Source organism: Heptranchias perlo, chromosome 4, assembly GCF_035084215.1.
Source record: "Heptranchias perlo isolate sHepPer1 chromosome 4, sHepPer1.hap1, whole genome shotgun sequence".
In the NCBI taxonomy this organism is placed as follows: Eukaryota; Metazoa; Chordata; class Chondrichthyes; order Hexanchiformes; family Hexanchidae; genus Heptranchias; species Heptranchias perlo.
Window position 1 is genome coordinate 63,304,877 of NC_090328.1, and position 17,033 is coordinate 63,321,909.

General features: G+C 42.8%; 1 protein-coding gene across 2 annotated transcripts in view; it reads left to right on the forward strand.

Annotated features, from left to right (window-relative positions):
* The window catches only part of srfbp1 (serum response factor binding protein 1), a 186,133-nt gene that overhangs the window by 157,195 nt on the left and 11,905 nt on the right, over positions 1-17,033 (forward strand). For both annotated transcript variants that reach the window (XM_067983019.1, XM_067983020.1), the window contains one exon: positions 15,725-15,806. In XM_067983019.1, coding sequence (XP_067839120.1) covers positions 15,725-15,806 — 82 coding nt within the window. The remainder of the gene's footprint in view (positions 1-15,724; positions 15,807-17,033) is intronic.

Consider the following 17,033-nt stretch of genomic DNA (forward strand, 5'->3'; position numbering starts at 1 on the left):
TCAGGAGTGTGATGGAATACTGTCCACTTGCCTGGATGAGTGCAGCTCCAACAACACTCAAGAAACTCAACACCATCCATGACAAAGCAGCCCGCTTGATTAACACCCCATCCACCACCCTAAACAATCACTCCCTTTACCACCGCGCACAGTGGCTGCAGTGTGTACCATCCACAGCATGCACTGCAGCAACTGGCCAAGGCTTCTTCAACAGCACCTCCCAAACCCATGACCTCTACCACCTAGAACAACAAGGGCAGCAAGCACATGGGAATAACACCACCTGCACGTTCCCCTCCAAGTCACACACCATCCCGACTTGGAAATATATCGCCGTTCCTTCATCGTCGCCGGGTCAAAATCCTGGAACTCCCTACCTAACAGCACTGTGGGAGAACCTTCACCAGACGGACTGCAATGGTTCAAGACGGCAGCTCACCACCACCTTCTCAAGGGCAATTAGGGATGGGCAATAAATGCTGGCCTCGCCAGCGACGCCCACATCCCATGAACGAATAAATAAAAAATGGTTTGCCAGCTTGACCTGAACAGTTCTCCGTCAGGATTGTCCTGAGTACTGATTTTTTTTAGATTTTAGTACTTGGACCAATCCTGTAAAAAGGGATGACTCGATATTTTTCTGTGTGCGGAATGAGCAGATTGAAACCGGTATGTAATGTTGATGTTTTGTGACTATTTTTCTTTCTCTCACACGCACACCTTTTCCTTTAACAAATACGTCTTTTTATTTAAAAACATTGCTTAATGGTGCCCTCGAGGTGACTGACCCTTTAAGCAAGCACCTAGCTGATTTTCACTCATGATACAGCTGAGGTTGGAAATTTGTGTCCAACCACCACAGCAGCATGAGAGCTTTTAGGAACAGACTAATGGTCTTGAGGTTCTAGAAACATGCCCCCTTCTACCATTCATTTGCAATTCCCCACCCATATTGCATTGAATTGCCTTTTTAGTGAAAAAATAACTTGAAGAAAGTAAAGTTAAATTTTGATTCATTTAAACACAGCTGTTAAAATATTTCCAAGGAAATGCTAATGGGCTTGTTTAGACATTAAATAATGTTGTAACGTTCAATCTGAATAGTTTAAATCGTATGACCTTCAGTTAGAACACTTATTAAGTTTACAGACTGAACTGTTTAAACTCTTAACACTGCTGAAAAGATGGAGGCATACTCATATGTGGAAATTTGATATGTTCAGTTTATGGCTAGGTTTGTGTCCTTCCTCCTGGAAGCTCTGCTGATGGTCTACAGTTAAAAGTAGTTTTTTTAAAATGTGAAATGGGCTGCCAAAGGAACAAAGCTGGAATGTTGTGAAATTCTTCAGTTCTCATATCAATAATAGAACAGAGTGTGCTTTAACATTAATCACATCTGATAGTATGGATCTTATTATTTTTGCTTTTCATATTAGAAAGTAACTAGGTATAATGTTTTCAAACCCATGCTATCCATCTCCAACAGCTTCGTCAATATACATTTTTTTTACATAAAGAATTGCACTGTTGTGACCTTTTTTGGCCTAGGTTTCTGTGATCAGTAACAATTAACTAAGTATTTGCACTTATTTATTTTTGCATATCATTATACTTTTACTTTCACATGGTGGTTTCCGATATCCATTGATGTGGAAACGACAGTGTAATTCAGGATTCTTAACAGCACTCCAACTCCTGAGTGCACTAAAGGCAAGTGATAAGCAGCCACCTCTGGGGGTACTCTTGCTGCAGTAAAACTTGAGTTCCCAAGTAGTCCAATGTGTTGCTGAGCAGAATGCAATAAACTGACAGTACTGTAACTTGTTAGGCCAGTTATGTAGCACGTCGTAGTATAGTAATACCTTTAGATTTTTTTTTACTCTTAAGAAAATTTTGAAAAATAAAATTACATGCCCAAGATGATGAAATGAATGGGATGTGCCAAATTTCATACTATAAAAGCTATTGTTCAATGCATTAACACTAGAAACAAGGCAGAAAAGTTATTAAAATAAAGGTTGGCACCTTGCTTGTGAAAAAAGCCATGCCAAATTTAGTTTGAATAACAGATGTGAGTAAATGCACAGAAAATAAGATAGCTACTGTCTTAGAAATTGAAATTTATGATAAACAGTTTCAATCTCTCAAGGAGGCAACTGAGAACAGGAATGATGTGCAACTACAAACATGTTGCTGCACAAGAAAGCACCCAGGAGAAATTGGTGGTTAAATTGGGCCGTGTAGCGCCCGTGTTTCAGGTGCTATGCGGCCAACTAAGACTCGAAAATGGGGTCCAAGATGTGCGCGCACACTTCCAACGGGAAGTGCACAGGACGCCATCTTATTAAAGGGGTTTGCGCGCGCCTCATGATTGCTGGCAGAATGCAGAGCAGCGAGATCATGACGCGAATCAGTGCGCATTGCTGATTTGAAGCCACCACTGCCATTTTGTAACTCCTCACTCCAGCCAACTCCCCGTCTTAACCTCGCACAACTGAACATGACATTAAAATGCATGAAGGACCCCTCACCAAAGCTATTTAAAGGGATCATGAAGTACTTACAGGTTAGTTGCTGGATTATTTCTTCTGGCTGCTGGTGCAATTGTACCTGTTTTTGGAGGTTTCCTATACTTGGCTAAAGTTTAAGTATTCTACAGGCTAGTCTTGCAGTATTTTTTGTGCCATTTCAAATATTGTGCTGAAAAAAAGTTGCTTCCAGACATAGGTGGCCTGGTAGGGCTTCCTCTGAGAATTGAACATGACTGGGAGAATGAAGAATGGAAGTGTAGTTGACATTACTGGTATCACTCATGAATAATCTGATCACTGTCCCTTTCTGCCAGGGCTCCAGGCAGTGCAGGACAAGCTGCTAGAAGAGGGAGGAGGAGGAGGAGCAGGGCACTCACCAGGAGGGTTTTCAGGGAGCAATTCTCTTACCTCAACTTCAGCGACGACCAGTGCATCAGACATCTTCGGTTCACAAACGAGGTCATGAGTGAAATCTGTTGACTGCTGCAGCCACAACTGTGGTCTCAAAGCAGGGCAAGGACAGCAGGCCTACAATGAGAGCCATGCTGCCACAAGGAACATCATAGAGCACCCATCGGCGTCCTCAAGCAATGATTCCGCTGCCTGGACCGCTCTGGAGGAGCCCTGCAGTACTCAGCTGCCCTGGTATCGAGATTTGTGGTAGTGTGCAGTCTGCTGCACAACCTGGCCATTATGAGGGAACACTCCCTGACACCATCTATCAAGCGAAAAGTTGAGGAGGGAATGCAAGAGGAAATGGAGGAAGAGGAAGGGAGGCTACAATGTAGACAGTCCCTTTCCGCCAAGGCTCTACGTGATCAGATTATTCATGAGCGATACCAGTAACGTCAACTACACATCCCCATTCACCAATAGTCCCACACTCCTTGCTTTTCCTCTATCGCTGACCATCACATCGTCCTCTTTCTGACAACACTTATTTGGTTCCTCCCTCAGTTCACCACAGAAATAAAAACCACCACCAAATGCAAATTCAAATCTAAATTTATCAATTCAATCATGAAATAATGAATACAAAATGATACTAATTACCCATATGCATTCTCTTAGAGCTTGTCTTATGTGTGCCTTTACCTTTCCCAGTGCTCCTGTGGCTGCAGCATGGGAGGTGGAAGGCTGCTGTCTTTCAATTGAGGAAACTTTAGATGGCCTTGGAGGATGGCCTCAAGCAGCTCTGGGCCGAGGGGGCCCGGCTTCTGCCTGCACCATCTCGCCTTGGGCTGGCTGGCTGACAGGCAATAGCAAGGGACTGGCAGAGTGGCAGGGGTGAGAGCAGGAATGCTGTCACCTTGAGAGAGGGCAGCAGGTTCCTGTTTCATGGAGTCACTGCCACTCTCTTGGGGTGGCGCCTCAGCAATCCTGGTGATCTGTTAGAGAACAAATTGCTGTTAAGCCCTGGAAGTCCCTTTCATCAGTGGTATCCAGAGCCATGATGGCAGCTGTGTGAGCTTCGATGGAAGCTGTGACATCAGTCATCAGACGCTGCATTATGGTGGGTTCCACAGGTATGCTGATGGAGATGACCAAACATTCCATGTTGAAAAGGATGGGCTCCAAGCTCTGCGCAAAGCCCTGTGCCAAGTTGGAGGTGGCCTCCTCCATGCTCCCTGACTTTGTGTGCAGGCTTTCCAGTGCACCAAGCATTTAGTTGTGTACACCCACCAGCACTGACTCCTGCGCAATGTTGCCTGGTGTCTCACCACTTACAGATCCCTCCTCTATCCTCTAAAATACACACAGTGTCAGTCTCTGAGTGTAAGATCAAGTGATAGTGTCTCTTCATCATCATTGTCGTCTTCCTCTTCCTCCTGACTAGGAAGGGTCCAGTTCTTGGGTATCTGAAATAAAAAAAGGGACAAGGGTTGGGTTGTGGTGAGAGGTGTGGAGAAATTAAGAAGTGGGTGCTTACACCATCTACAGCTTGTGAGTCAGAAAAGATTGTGGCATAAGGGAAAAGTGGGAAGAGAGAAGGAGGATTAGGACAACAGAGACCTGCATCATTGATATCTCCAACGCCCCAGTGACCTCAACGATGCCCCATCCCACGATGGCCAGCACTGTCTCCTCCATGGGGGTTAAATGCATAGGCGCACTTGTCCTCCTCCAGTTGTTTGCTGCCTCCTGTTATGCACCACCTTTTTCTGCAAGAAAGAGTGAAGTGTGTCAGTGAGTGTCCTGCGAGATGTTTAGGTGATGTGGCTGTCATGGTTGAATAGCTGCCAGTGTGTGTGAGGTTTACAACATTGCTAAGTGTGTGAGAGTGAGGTGAAGCATATGAATTGAAGGGTTGAGGTAGGTTGTTGGTAGGTGGGTGATGGGCGTGTAGTGAATTGAGCAGTGGATGAGGATAGTGGTGTAGTTGGTAAGATATTCCATTTGAAGATTGAGCTCACTCACCTCGACAACTTGTATCAGATCGTGAAACTTCTTTCTGCGCTGCATCCATGTTCTTGGAGCTATACTCCTGGCATTGATCTCCACTGCTACTTCCTTCCACTGCCTCCTGAGCATATGTCTCGAGGGCCTCTTGCCCTCCTGCGGATACAGGATGTCTCTCCTCTTCTGCACCTCCTGCACCAAGGCCTCCAGTGCATTATCAGAAAACCTTGATGCACGCTCTCTCACATTTTCAGCCGTTCCTCAGAGTATCACAGCACAGATTCAGTTTTCAAATGACTCCCACCACTTCATGCAGCCACAATGCACTTCCCCATTAAGAAATGCAGGCTGCCTTTAAGTAGTGCTAGCCACTCGCGATATCGGGCCCCCTGCTGAAGCGTGCAGGCAATGAACAGCACAAGTAGTGCTGGCTGCACGCAGCAATCATGTAAAACAGCAGGCAGCACGGAATTAACGTGCTGCCTCCAACGCAATGAATGAGCGCAGGTTTATCGTGTATCTCGATCCCCGTGCCCATTTTTGGGGGTTATCCAATTTAACCCCCAAGATGTTGTATTGGTACATGAGGAACAAAAATTTCAAATTGATCAAATACTGGAATTTTCAGTTTTAATTTATCGCTATTTAGGGTTTTCATTCATTTTTTGTGAGTAAATGTTTTTCTTATTATGGCTCCCACTGTACTGATTGGCCAAGACTGTTGCTAGGCTAAGACTGTATAAAAATCAGCAGGCGATCAGTAAAAGCTGAACTTTATTTTGATAACAGGAATTCATCGTCTTGCAGCATACCTTTTGTATTTCTAGTAAAGTAGATGCTGGGAAAATACAAAACAAATGAATTATACTGGGTTATGAGTTCAAATTAAATTACTTGATCCTTAGCTCATGGATTAAAAATAAATATATAAAAATTCATTAGAGTCTGGGCCTCTTGTGAGCATATGAGTGTTGTTGTCAGTGGGGGTTGATTGGTTTGTGGGTTGTGAAAAAGCCATGATTTAGGTCTGGTTTCATTTTTCCGAGGAAGATTTTCAAAATCATTGCTCAGCAAAGGTATATATAAAACTAATTAAACCAGGAGAATATCATTACAACAACAACTTGCATTATAAACTGCCTTTAACATAGAAAAAAAATAGAGGATGTAACAAAAAAAATGAATGTTGAGCCAAAGAAGGAGATGTTAGGAAGTGTCATCAAAGGCTTGGTTGAAGAGCTGGGTTTTAAGAAAAGGCTCAAAGGTAGAGAGACGGAGTGGTTCAGGAAGGGAATTGCAGAATATGGGGCCTAGGCAGCTTAAGGCGTGCCTGGGGGAGGGGGGGGGGCATGGAAACACATAAAAGGCCACAATCAGAGGAATGGAGAGTTGGGGGTGGGAGGGAGTTATAGGGCTGGAGGAGGTTACAGAGAGGCGGAGGGGTGAGCCCAAAGAAGAAATTTAAACACAAGAATGAGAATTTTAAATTGGAGGTGTTGTGGGATCAGGAACCAATGTAGGTCAGTGAGAACAGGGGTGATGGATGATTCTGACATGACGTGGACAGCAGTTTCGGATGAGCTGAAGTTTATAGAGCATCATATGGAATGCCAGCAAGGGAAGCATTGGAATAAACAAGTATGGAGATGGCTGGCAAGGATGAAATTTGCAACAGTAGCTTGGCAGAAGCGGAGGCAGGTGATTTCACGGAGGTGGAAGTAGACAGTCTTTATGATGCAGAGAGTATGGGGTTGGAAACTTTGCTCAATGTCAAATAAGAAGCTAAAGTTGCGAACATTCTGGTTCAGCCTGAGACAGTGATCGGGAGGAGGATGGTATTGAGTGCGAGGATACAGAGCTTGTGGTGGAGGCAAATGATGGCTTCGGTCTCACCAATGTTTAGCTGGAGGAAATTGCGGCTCATCCAAGACGGGATGTCGGGCAAGCAGTGAAGGGTCGTTAGAGGTGGCGGGGAGGTAGAGCTGGGTCATCAACATACGGGTGGAAACTGACTCCTTGCCAAGGGGCAGCATGTAGATGAAGAGGAGGAGGGGGACAAGGGTATATCCACGTGGGGACTCCGGAGGTAATGGTGTGTGGGATGGGAAGCAAACCCATTGCTGAAGATGCTGTGGCTACGATCGGATAGATAATAGTGGAACCATGCAAGGGGAGTCCTACTGAGCTGAACATTGGAGGAGGAAGCCATGTTCAACCGTGTCAAAGATGACACAGAGGCCTTGTACAGCCATATCGCGTGATGACTGGCTAAAGCATTTGTGTGGAAGATACGTTCAGGTCTGCACCCCTTGAGCTTGAGGGAGCGGAGATGGAGAGGAACGATCAGGATGGGAGTTTTGCTGGTGACGAGGACATCAAAGGTTGGGGCGAAAGAATGGTTGAGCAAATCAACTCCTGCAGAGGTATTGCAGTGAATGGAGATCTAAAGACTAGGCAGTTGGGAATTTGAAACTGCATTTGTAAATGGTGGGGTTTTTTCCTCCCAGGAATGGGTACAGAAGGAAGTGGGGTTGGAAAGAGGTTAGGGAGATGTGGGTGGTGAGGGATACAAGGAATTGGTCAGTGATGGCCTTGTCAGTGATCAAGACCATGGGAGTAGAGAGACCGTGAGATGATCGCTCTCTCAATCTTGCCATGAATATGGATGGGAAAGCTAATGGTAGACATGCTGAATTCCTAAAAGCTGCTTTATGCTGGGTTGGGGGGGGTGGGGAGGTAATTGCCTGGGTGAACAGTCCCAGGAACCACCAACTTACCTTGGAGCTTCCCTTCTGATGTTCGTGAATATGAATTTGTTGACTGCAACTGCTTAGTATTCCCATTTTCTGTATTTTACTAAAAAAAATGTCTACAACTATGGAGAGAAAAATGGGGAAGCAATTTCTGTTGTGAAGTAGTATATATCCAAGAACAAGGTATGCAAATCTAAACCCAGTGTAAATATTGTATAGCTTTAATTTTGACAAAATTATCTCCCCGCATACTTTTTGTTCTGTGGATGCAAAAGGAAGAAAATAAACAATAAAGCAATCAAGAAAATACAGGGTTTAAAATACATAGATTACAGGAAAAGTGATCCATGAACATTAGAGCTGTGCTGATAGGGTTGCCAACCCTTCCAAATTGCTCCCAGAATGGGGAATGAATCTCCCAGGCACTGCTGCTAGCAACCTGGGAGAACTAACTCATTAAAACTAACAGCACAGTGTGCAGCAGCAGTAAAGAAAGCTAACCAGATCTTGGGATGTACAGTCAGAGAGATAGAGCACAAATTCCAGGAGATGGTTATTGGGTAATTTTTTGTCTTCAAGTTCCCAGTGCTGAGACTTTCTGGGTGAGCACAAATTAGCAATCTGGATGGAAAATCGTGGGACATACGTGCCCAAGTTCCCAATATTCGCTTCTGGCATGCAAAGCTCTGCACCGGGAGTGTGCAGATGAGAGTTTACCTCTGATATGGCCACAGCTGGTGTACTATGTACAGTTCTGGTCGCTGTTTTACATCAAGGCTATCCAGGCACTGGAGGTTGTGCAGAAAAGGGCAACCAAACTGATACCTAGTATAAGGTATCTGAGCTATGAGGACAGGTCGAAAAGCCTGGGGTTGTTTGTTCTGAAGAGAAAGCTCAGGAGAGATAAACTAGTATTCCAAGGATCTTGGGGAATAGATAAATTGAATCCTGATATGTTTGAGATTGCCATAAACTCTAGAACCATGATACACTTAAACTTAGAACATGGAAGGTGTACAGACAATTTAGATTTAATTTCTTTATACAGAGGATGTTGAATGAGTGGATCAGGCTGCACAGGGAGGCTGATCATGTGGAAAATTTAGGAGAAAATAAGATAGATAATTGAGTGAGTGAGCAATTGAAAGGTATTCATTTTTGAGACCAGCCATAAATAGAATGTTTTAAATTTGTAGACAATGAAAAATTACTTGGGAATATGAGGTGTTCCAAAGAGATTATCATCAGTCAGGCACTTAGCAACCTGGCAGGTGAAATATCAAATGATATTTAAAGTTAAATGTTCAGTTTTACCTATTAGAGCTAAAAATAATAAATGTGGTTACCTAGTGGTGACTGTAACATTAAGTAAAGTGCAGACGGAAAAAGGTTTGACTGTGTGAGTGAACCAGACATTGAAAGTGTTGTTGAGTTGTATAGTAGTAGTTGCCAAGACAAACAGAATGTTGGAGTGTAAGTTGGTCCACTGAGTGTCAGATCCAAGAAGCGGCAAATTGTAAGGCAGTTTTTATCTGAGTGTAAGGGAGCTAAATTGTGTTTACTAGTTCATTGCAGAAGAAAATATTCTGTAGATAAAGATATCATAAAACGTTAGTACGGAAGGTGCTATTTATAACCCAGTTTATCTGATCACCCTTTTAACAGTTGATTTGAAGAGCATTAACTGCTTGATTTTATTTCATTTCACTTTTAATTTTACTGTTTGTATATATGGAATTGGATGTTGAGGAAGTGAAAGTGTTTCAAGTTGTGGTGATGTCGTCATGTCATAAATGTGTGGAACAATTTTATTATTATTAGGCATTAAAATACACAGCATATTTTGTTCTGATTGGCTGATGGTGTAGAATTACCTAAAATGTTCTTCCAACATGCAACAGTGACCAATAATATTGTATGAAAGATTTTAATATATCGAAGAGAAGTGCATTTTTAAAAATATTTTTATTAGAGAAATGGGCTTTGTTTATTGGTGAAAGGATGCCATCCTAAAATTACTTTATTTTTCTAAATTTGCTCAAAGTATGAATTCATGAAAACTTGCTCAGAATTTCACTTTTTTTTAGCAACCATCCTGGTTTGTGCCAGTTTTGGGGAGAGTGAAAGAATTCTTACCTTCCAGGCAATTACTGTTAGCTGCAAGTCAAGAGAATAAATGTAGCATTAGAACTTAGTGGAAATGTAAATCTATACAGTCAATAGCAGGGAGCTACTGAGGGACCCAAAACTGAATATTACTCGCAAAATGGTGCCTCTTTGCTCAAATGAGGAATGTAAGTAAAGAGGAAAATCCAAAAGAGAACAAGAAAAAGAATGATGTGGAGATGCCGGTGATGGACTGGGGTTGACAATTGTAAACAATTTTACAACACCAAGTTATAGTCCAGCAATTTTATTTTAAATTCACAAGCTTTCGGAGGCTTCCTCCTTCGTCAGGTGAACGATGGAGGAAGCCTCCGAAAGCTTGTGAATTTAAAATAAAATTGCTGGACTATAACTTGGTGTTGTAAAATTGTTTACAAAAGAAAAAGAATAGTACGGCAGGTAGGGAAATGTCAAAGGGAATCAAGGCATGGGATGGAAACAAAAAACACAATGAACAGGAAAATAGAGAACATAAAAATAAATGAAAGGAGAAATAGGAAAAGGAGGGAGTGAAAGAGAAGATAAAAAAGGGTAAAACGGAAGAGTACCACTTTAATTTCATCTCTATCACTTGTGCCTCAGCCGCCGGAGAGTGTGAAAGAAAAAACCATGCTCTATTCCGATTAGAAATTAACTGATTGAATTGTTCTACAATTTATCCAGTAATACAAATCACGTACATGTATTATGGAGATGCCGCTGGTTCTTCATTGTATCATGTTACAGTACTTAACATGCAGTTCTATGTTAGCTCATTGTCTGTGTCTCTAGTAAGAAATATTCTATACAGTAAATCAGAGATGTCCAAACTATTTCCTGTGGGCCATGTACGATGTAAGCCTGCCAATCGGACCCATAAAGCCCAGCCATTAAGCAGCCCATGAAGACAAAAAGTTTAGACAGCCCTGCTACAGATGGCAAAGTATAAACAATAGGCAGGTACACCTTAAGTACTAGTATAGGCAGGTATATCTTAAGTGCTAGTAACTGATATAAGTTGTCCGCATTAATGTGCAGACTGCTGTTTAGAAATGCAGACAGTAAAGCTGACTCGTGATGAATCATGATTTAATCCTTGGTACAGTCACCAGGCCGGTTACACTAGTTCTTTTAACAGTAATTTAGCATTATCTCTATGATTTTTATTGGCTGATGATTACGTCTTCCTGCTACTTCAAACAAGACATCCTTGGTATGATTATGACCAGGTTGTGGCAGTCTGGGTGAGGCCTGAGGAATAGATGGTAGATCACATTTAACTTAAGGAACACACCTGAAATCTCCACACCCAGTGAAACCCATCATATTATTCATGCCTTGATTATTTAAAGGAGTGCAGGAGGACAGAAATAAAAAGAAGACAGACTTACATTTATAGAGAACTTTCACATCCTCAGGACATCCCAAAGTGCTTTGCAGTCAATAAATTACTTTTGAAGTGGAAAAGTGTGAAGTCATCCACTTTGAACCTAAGAAAGATAAATTACTTTTGTTTTGTAGGCAAACACAGCAGCCAATTTGTGCACAGTAAAGTCCCACAAACAGCAATGTGATAATGACCAGATAATCTCTTTTTAGTGAAGTTGGTTGAGGGATAAATTTTGGCCAGGACATGGGGAGAACTGCCCTGCTCTTCAACATAAAGCCATAGGATGGGATCTTTTACGTTCACCTGAGAGGGCAAACTCAGTTCCTCGTCTCATCGGAAAGACGGCACCTCCGAAAGTGCAGCTCTCCCTCAGTACTGCACTGGAGTTTCAGCCTAGATTTTGTGCTCAAGTCTCTGGAGTGGAACTTAAACCCACAACCTTCTGACTGAGGCAAGAGTGCTAGCACTGAGCCAAGGATGACACCTTTATCAAACGTCACATGTATTGCTGGAACTTCATTTTGTGGGCATTTCATATTCATGTCATGTTTAACGAACCTAGTTGAATTTTTTGAGGAGGTAACTAATGTGATAAGTAAGGGAGTGTCTATGGATGTTATTTATAAGGATTTCCAGAAGGCATTCAACAAGGTTCCACATAAGAGACTGTTAACAAAAATGAGAGCACATGGAATTGGAGCAACCTATTGGCTTGTATAGACACTTGGCTAGGAGGTAGGAGACAGAGAGAAGGGATAATGGGTATGTACTCAAATTGGCAGGATGTGACTATTGATGTCCCCCAGCGATCTGTACTGGAACCACAGGTTTTCACTTTATTTATAAGTGACTTGGATGAAGGAATAGAGAGTCGTATATCTAAGTTTGCTGACGACATTAAGTTAGGTGGCACAGTAAGTAGTGTAAATGGGAGCAGAAAGTTGTAAAGGGACATTGATAGCTTAAATGAATGGGCAAAACTATGGCAGATGGAGTTCAATGTAGGAAAGTGTGAGGTCATCCACTTTGGACCTAAGAAAGATAGATCAGAGTATTTTCTAAATGGCGAGAAGCTAGGAACTGTGGATGAGCAGAGAGAGTCAGGGGTCCAAGTACAGAAATCACTAAAAGCTAGTGGACAGGTACAAAAAATAATTTAAAAGGCGAATGGAATGTTGGCCTTTATCTCGAGAGGGCTGAATACAAAGGGGTAGAAGTGATGTTACAGCTGTACAGAGCTCTGGTTAGACCCCACCTGGAGTACTGCATTCGGCTCTGGACTCCACACCTCAGGAAGGATATGTTGGCCCTGGAAGGGGTGCAGAGCAGATTCACCAGAACGATACTGGGGCTAAAAGGATTAAGTTATGAGGAAAGGTTACATAGACTAGGCTTGTATTTCCTTGAATACAGAAGATTAAGGGGTGATCAAATTGAAGTGTTCAAGATGGTTAAAGCATTTGATGGAGTGCATTAGAGAGAAACTATTTCCTCCAATGGGAGAGTCCAGAACAAGGGGGCACAACCTTAAAATTAGACCTCGGCCATTCAGGGGTGATGTCAGAAAGCACTTCTTCGCACAAAATCTGGAACTCTCTCCCTCAAAAAGCAGCTGAGACTAAGTCAATTGAAAATTTCAAAACACAGCTCGATAGATTTTTGTTAGGCAAGGGTGTTAAGAGTTACGGAACCAAGACAGGAAGATGGAGTTAAGATACAGATCAGCCATAATCTAATTGAATGGCAGAATAGGCTCGAGGGGCTGAATGGCCTACTCTAATTCCTATGTTCCTACAGTCCCATTGTTCTTAGTGAAATAAATGCAAGCTCCTTCCTCAATCTAGCAAATGCAATAACTTTTCTAATTTTTAAAAACACGACTAAAGATTATAATTTACTTAGCTGACTGTATAAATTAAACCAGATGGTTGTCAAAAAGTGTGGCCACTGGACTTATTTGTTCAATAATAAAATTGATACTACTGCACTTGAGGAAAAATTGCACTTAAACAGTACACTTAAATGTTGTATGATACTTTTAATTCACTGTAAATTGCTTCCACCCTAGTGTTATATAGTTCAAAATACTCTCCCAAGAAACAACTCAAATTTGAATGGCTAACATCTATGTTTACACTCCTGGGTATTTTCACAGTTGCAGTGGACATGGCACAAAAAGTTCACATGTCCACTTGCTGAAACCCTTGTGAGAGGGCTGCTCAAAGTTACTGCCTGAGGCTTTGCTTTGGGAACTTCTAGCAGATTTCAGAAGGATCTTGGAATGCACTACTCCTATGTGCGCAGTCAACTGTTGGAGATTGACCTACATCTCAGGGAACAATTCACTATAGCAAAGGCTTTTTTTATATGATTTCCCTATTATACGGGGAAGTGGGGGAAGTTTGTTATGATGGGGCAGCTACTTGTTTATGCCAAATCAAAAGCAAAATACTGCAAATGCTGGAAATCTGAAATAAAAACAGAAAATGCTGGAAATACTCAGCAAATCAGGCAACATCTGTGGAGAAAGAAAGAGTTAAACTTTCGGGTCGATGACCTTTCATCGGAACTGGAAGAAGTTGAAGATTAAACAGTTTTTAAACAAGTACAGAGCCAGGGAAAGGCTGGTGGTGGGGGGAAGAAGAGGAGGGGAGGAAAGAACAAAAGAGAAGGCCTCTGATAGGGTGGAGGACAGGAGTGATTAAATGATAAAAGGGATAATGGTGCGAGGCAAGGAGGGCGGTAATGGGACAAGTAAAGGAGCAAAAGATGGGTCTAGAGGAGCTGTAAATTGGGAGCAGTAGTTATGACATAAAGTTATTGAAATCAGTGTTGAGTTCAGAAGGTAGTAAAGTGATCAATCAAAAGATGAGGTGCTATTCCTCGAGCTTCCGTTGAGCTTCATTGGAACAGTGTAGGAGGCCGAGGACAGAGAGGTCAGAGCGAGAGTGGAATGGGGAATTAAAATGGCAAGTGACCGCCAGGTCAGGGTCATGCTTGCGGACTGAACGGAGGTGTTCAGCAAAGCAATCACCCAATCTGTGTTTGGTCTCCCCAATGTAGAGAAGACTGTATTGTGAGCAGCGAATACAGTATCCTAAATTGAAAGAAGTACATGTAAATCACTGTTTCACCTGAAAGGAGTGTTTGGGGCCCTGGATGGTGGGAAGGGAGGAGGTGAAAGGGCAGGTGCCATGGGGAGGAGAGTAGATGTTAGGGGTGGTGGAAGAGTGGACCAGGGTGTCGCGGAGGGAGCGGTCTCTTCAGAATGCTGAAAGGGGAGATGACGATGTGTTTGATGGTGGCATCACGCTGGGGGTGACTGAAATGGCGGAGGAGGATAGGTTGAACGTAAAGGCTGGTGGGGTAGAAGGTGAGGACAAGGGGGACCTTATCATGGTTCTGGGACGGGAGGGAAGGGGTGAGGGCAGAAATGTGGGAAATGGGACGGACACAGTCAAGAGCCCTGTCAACTACAGTGGAGGGGATTCCTTGGTTAAGGAAAAAGGAAAATATATCGGAAGTCTTCCTTTTTCCCCGTCCCACTCCCGCTCTAACCTCTCTGTCCTTGGCCTCCTACACTGTTCCAATGAAGTTCACCGGAAGATCAAGGAACAGCACCTCATCTTTTGATTGGCACTTTACAACCTTCTGAACTCAACATTGATTACAGTAACGTCAGGTCATAACCACTGCTCCTATTTTGTCGGACAGCAGGTGCTGTTAATGGTTCTGATGTTGCCATTTACAGCTCCTCTAGACCCATCTTTTGTTTCTTTCTTTGTCCCATTACCACCCTCCTTGCATTGCACCATCATGCCTTTTGTCACTTAATCACTTCTGCCCTCCATCCCTTTTGCTCTTTCCTCCCCACCTGTTCTTCCCCCCACCCCCCCGCCCTTTTCCTAGCTCTGTACTTGCTTAAAAACTGTTTAATCTTCAACATCTTCCAGTTCTGACGAAAGGTCATCAACCTGAAAGATTAACTCTGTTTCTTTCTCCACCGATGCTGCCTGACTTGCTGAGTATTTCCAGCATTTTCTGCTTTTATTAAAGCACACGACCCATCTGCTTTCATTGAGGCTGATGTTTGCATTCTTAACCCATCCTCCAGATGATCGTCTAGGCCCATCTTTTGTTTCTTTACGTGTCCCATTACCGCCCTCCTTGCCTTCCACCATCATCCCTTTTATCATTTAATCACTCCTGCCCTCCACTCTATCAGAAACCTTCCCTTTAGTTCTTTCCTCCCCTCCTCTTCCTCCCACCACTTCCCCTGGCTCTATACTTGCTTAAAAACTGTTTAACCTTCAACTTCTTTCAGTTCTGACAAAGGGTCATTGACCTGAAACATTAACTCTGTTTCTTTCTCCACTGATACTGCCTGACTTGCTGAGTATTTCCAGCATTTTCTGTGTTTACTTGTTTATGCTGTAGCGATTAATATCCTTGAATGATTGTTCACCAACTTACTAATAGTTTTCTTTATTATTTGATCTTGACAGCCTTCCTCCACAGTAGCTGAACGAGCAGTTGCACGAATAGCTTCACATCCACTAGTGAGCAACAAAATTGCAGCTATTAAAGGTAAGATAAAGATTACTGTAAAACAGAAGTAGTGAAGAAAACAAATTCAGTATTCATGATTTACATATCTGTTACCACTTAAGAACCCCATTTTTCTCATTCTAGTGAGATTGCTGTCTATTCTTTAGAAGCTAAACTTGAAGAATTATGATTTGTAATGTCTACAAGCAAAAAGATTTTTTGGCTTATCATTTAGTTTCATTGAATTTTCAGCCAGTGGCCAGGATTCTGAACTTTCATATTGTACATCAACAACTAGAAGAGTTATAGTGAGAAAGAAGTCTTGAGAGTGGTGTCATAGAATGGTGAAATGCAGTTTTGAGTTTCTGATGTTGGCCATGCTATTCTAAAGAGATTTTGGCATGAGAGGAAGTAAAATTATAGCAATAATCGTTTTGGGGTCATGTTCACATGCCTATGAGCAGTTCTGACACAAGCCTTGGTAGACTGTTCGTCCTCCCAACTGTAGTTGGGGCATGCTCAATAAATAAGGAAATAGATCTTATTGATTATATCTTAATATGGTTCCACAAGCCGATGAAAACTCCTTGCACTCTATACCTCATGTACTATGAGGAGGAGATTGTTTCTGAAATTATTGTAGATTTGGATCAGCTTGACCCAAAAATCCTAACTCAAATGGCACAAGAATAGACAATAGTCTGTTTCAGTGCAGTGTCTGACAAATAAGAAACTTTCCTAGATATGTCCTGTCCAAAAACCTAACCTAGCTTTTATTTGTTCATGGTATGTGGGCGTCGCTGGCAAGGCCAGCATTTATTGCCCATCCCTAATTGCCCTTGAGAAGGTGGTGGTGAGCCGCCTTCTTGAACCGCTGCAGTCCGTGTGGTGAAGGTTCCCCCACAGTGTTGTTAGGTAGGGGGTTCCAGGATTTTGACTCTGCGACGATGAAGTAATGGTGTCCTTCATCCCAAGTCGGGATGGTGTGTGACTTGGAGGGGAACGTGCAGGTGGTGTTGTTCCCATGTGCCTGCTGCCCTTGTCCTTCTAGGTGGTAGAGGTAGCGGGTTTGGGAGGTGCTGTCGAAGAAGCCTTGGCGAGTTACTGCAGTGCATCCTGTGGATGGTACACACTGCAGCCACGGTGTGCTAGTGATGAACGGAGTGAATGTTTATGGTGGTGTATGGGGTGCCAATCAAGCGAGCTGCTTTGTCCTGGATGGTGTCAAGCTTCTTGAGTGTTGTTAGAGCTGCACTCATCCAGGCA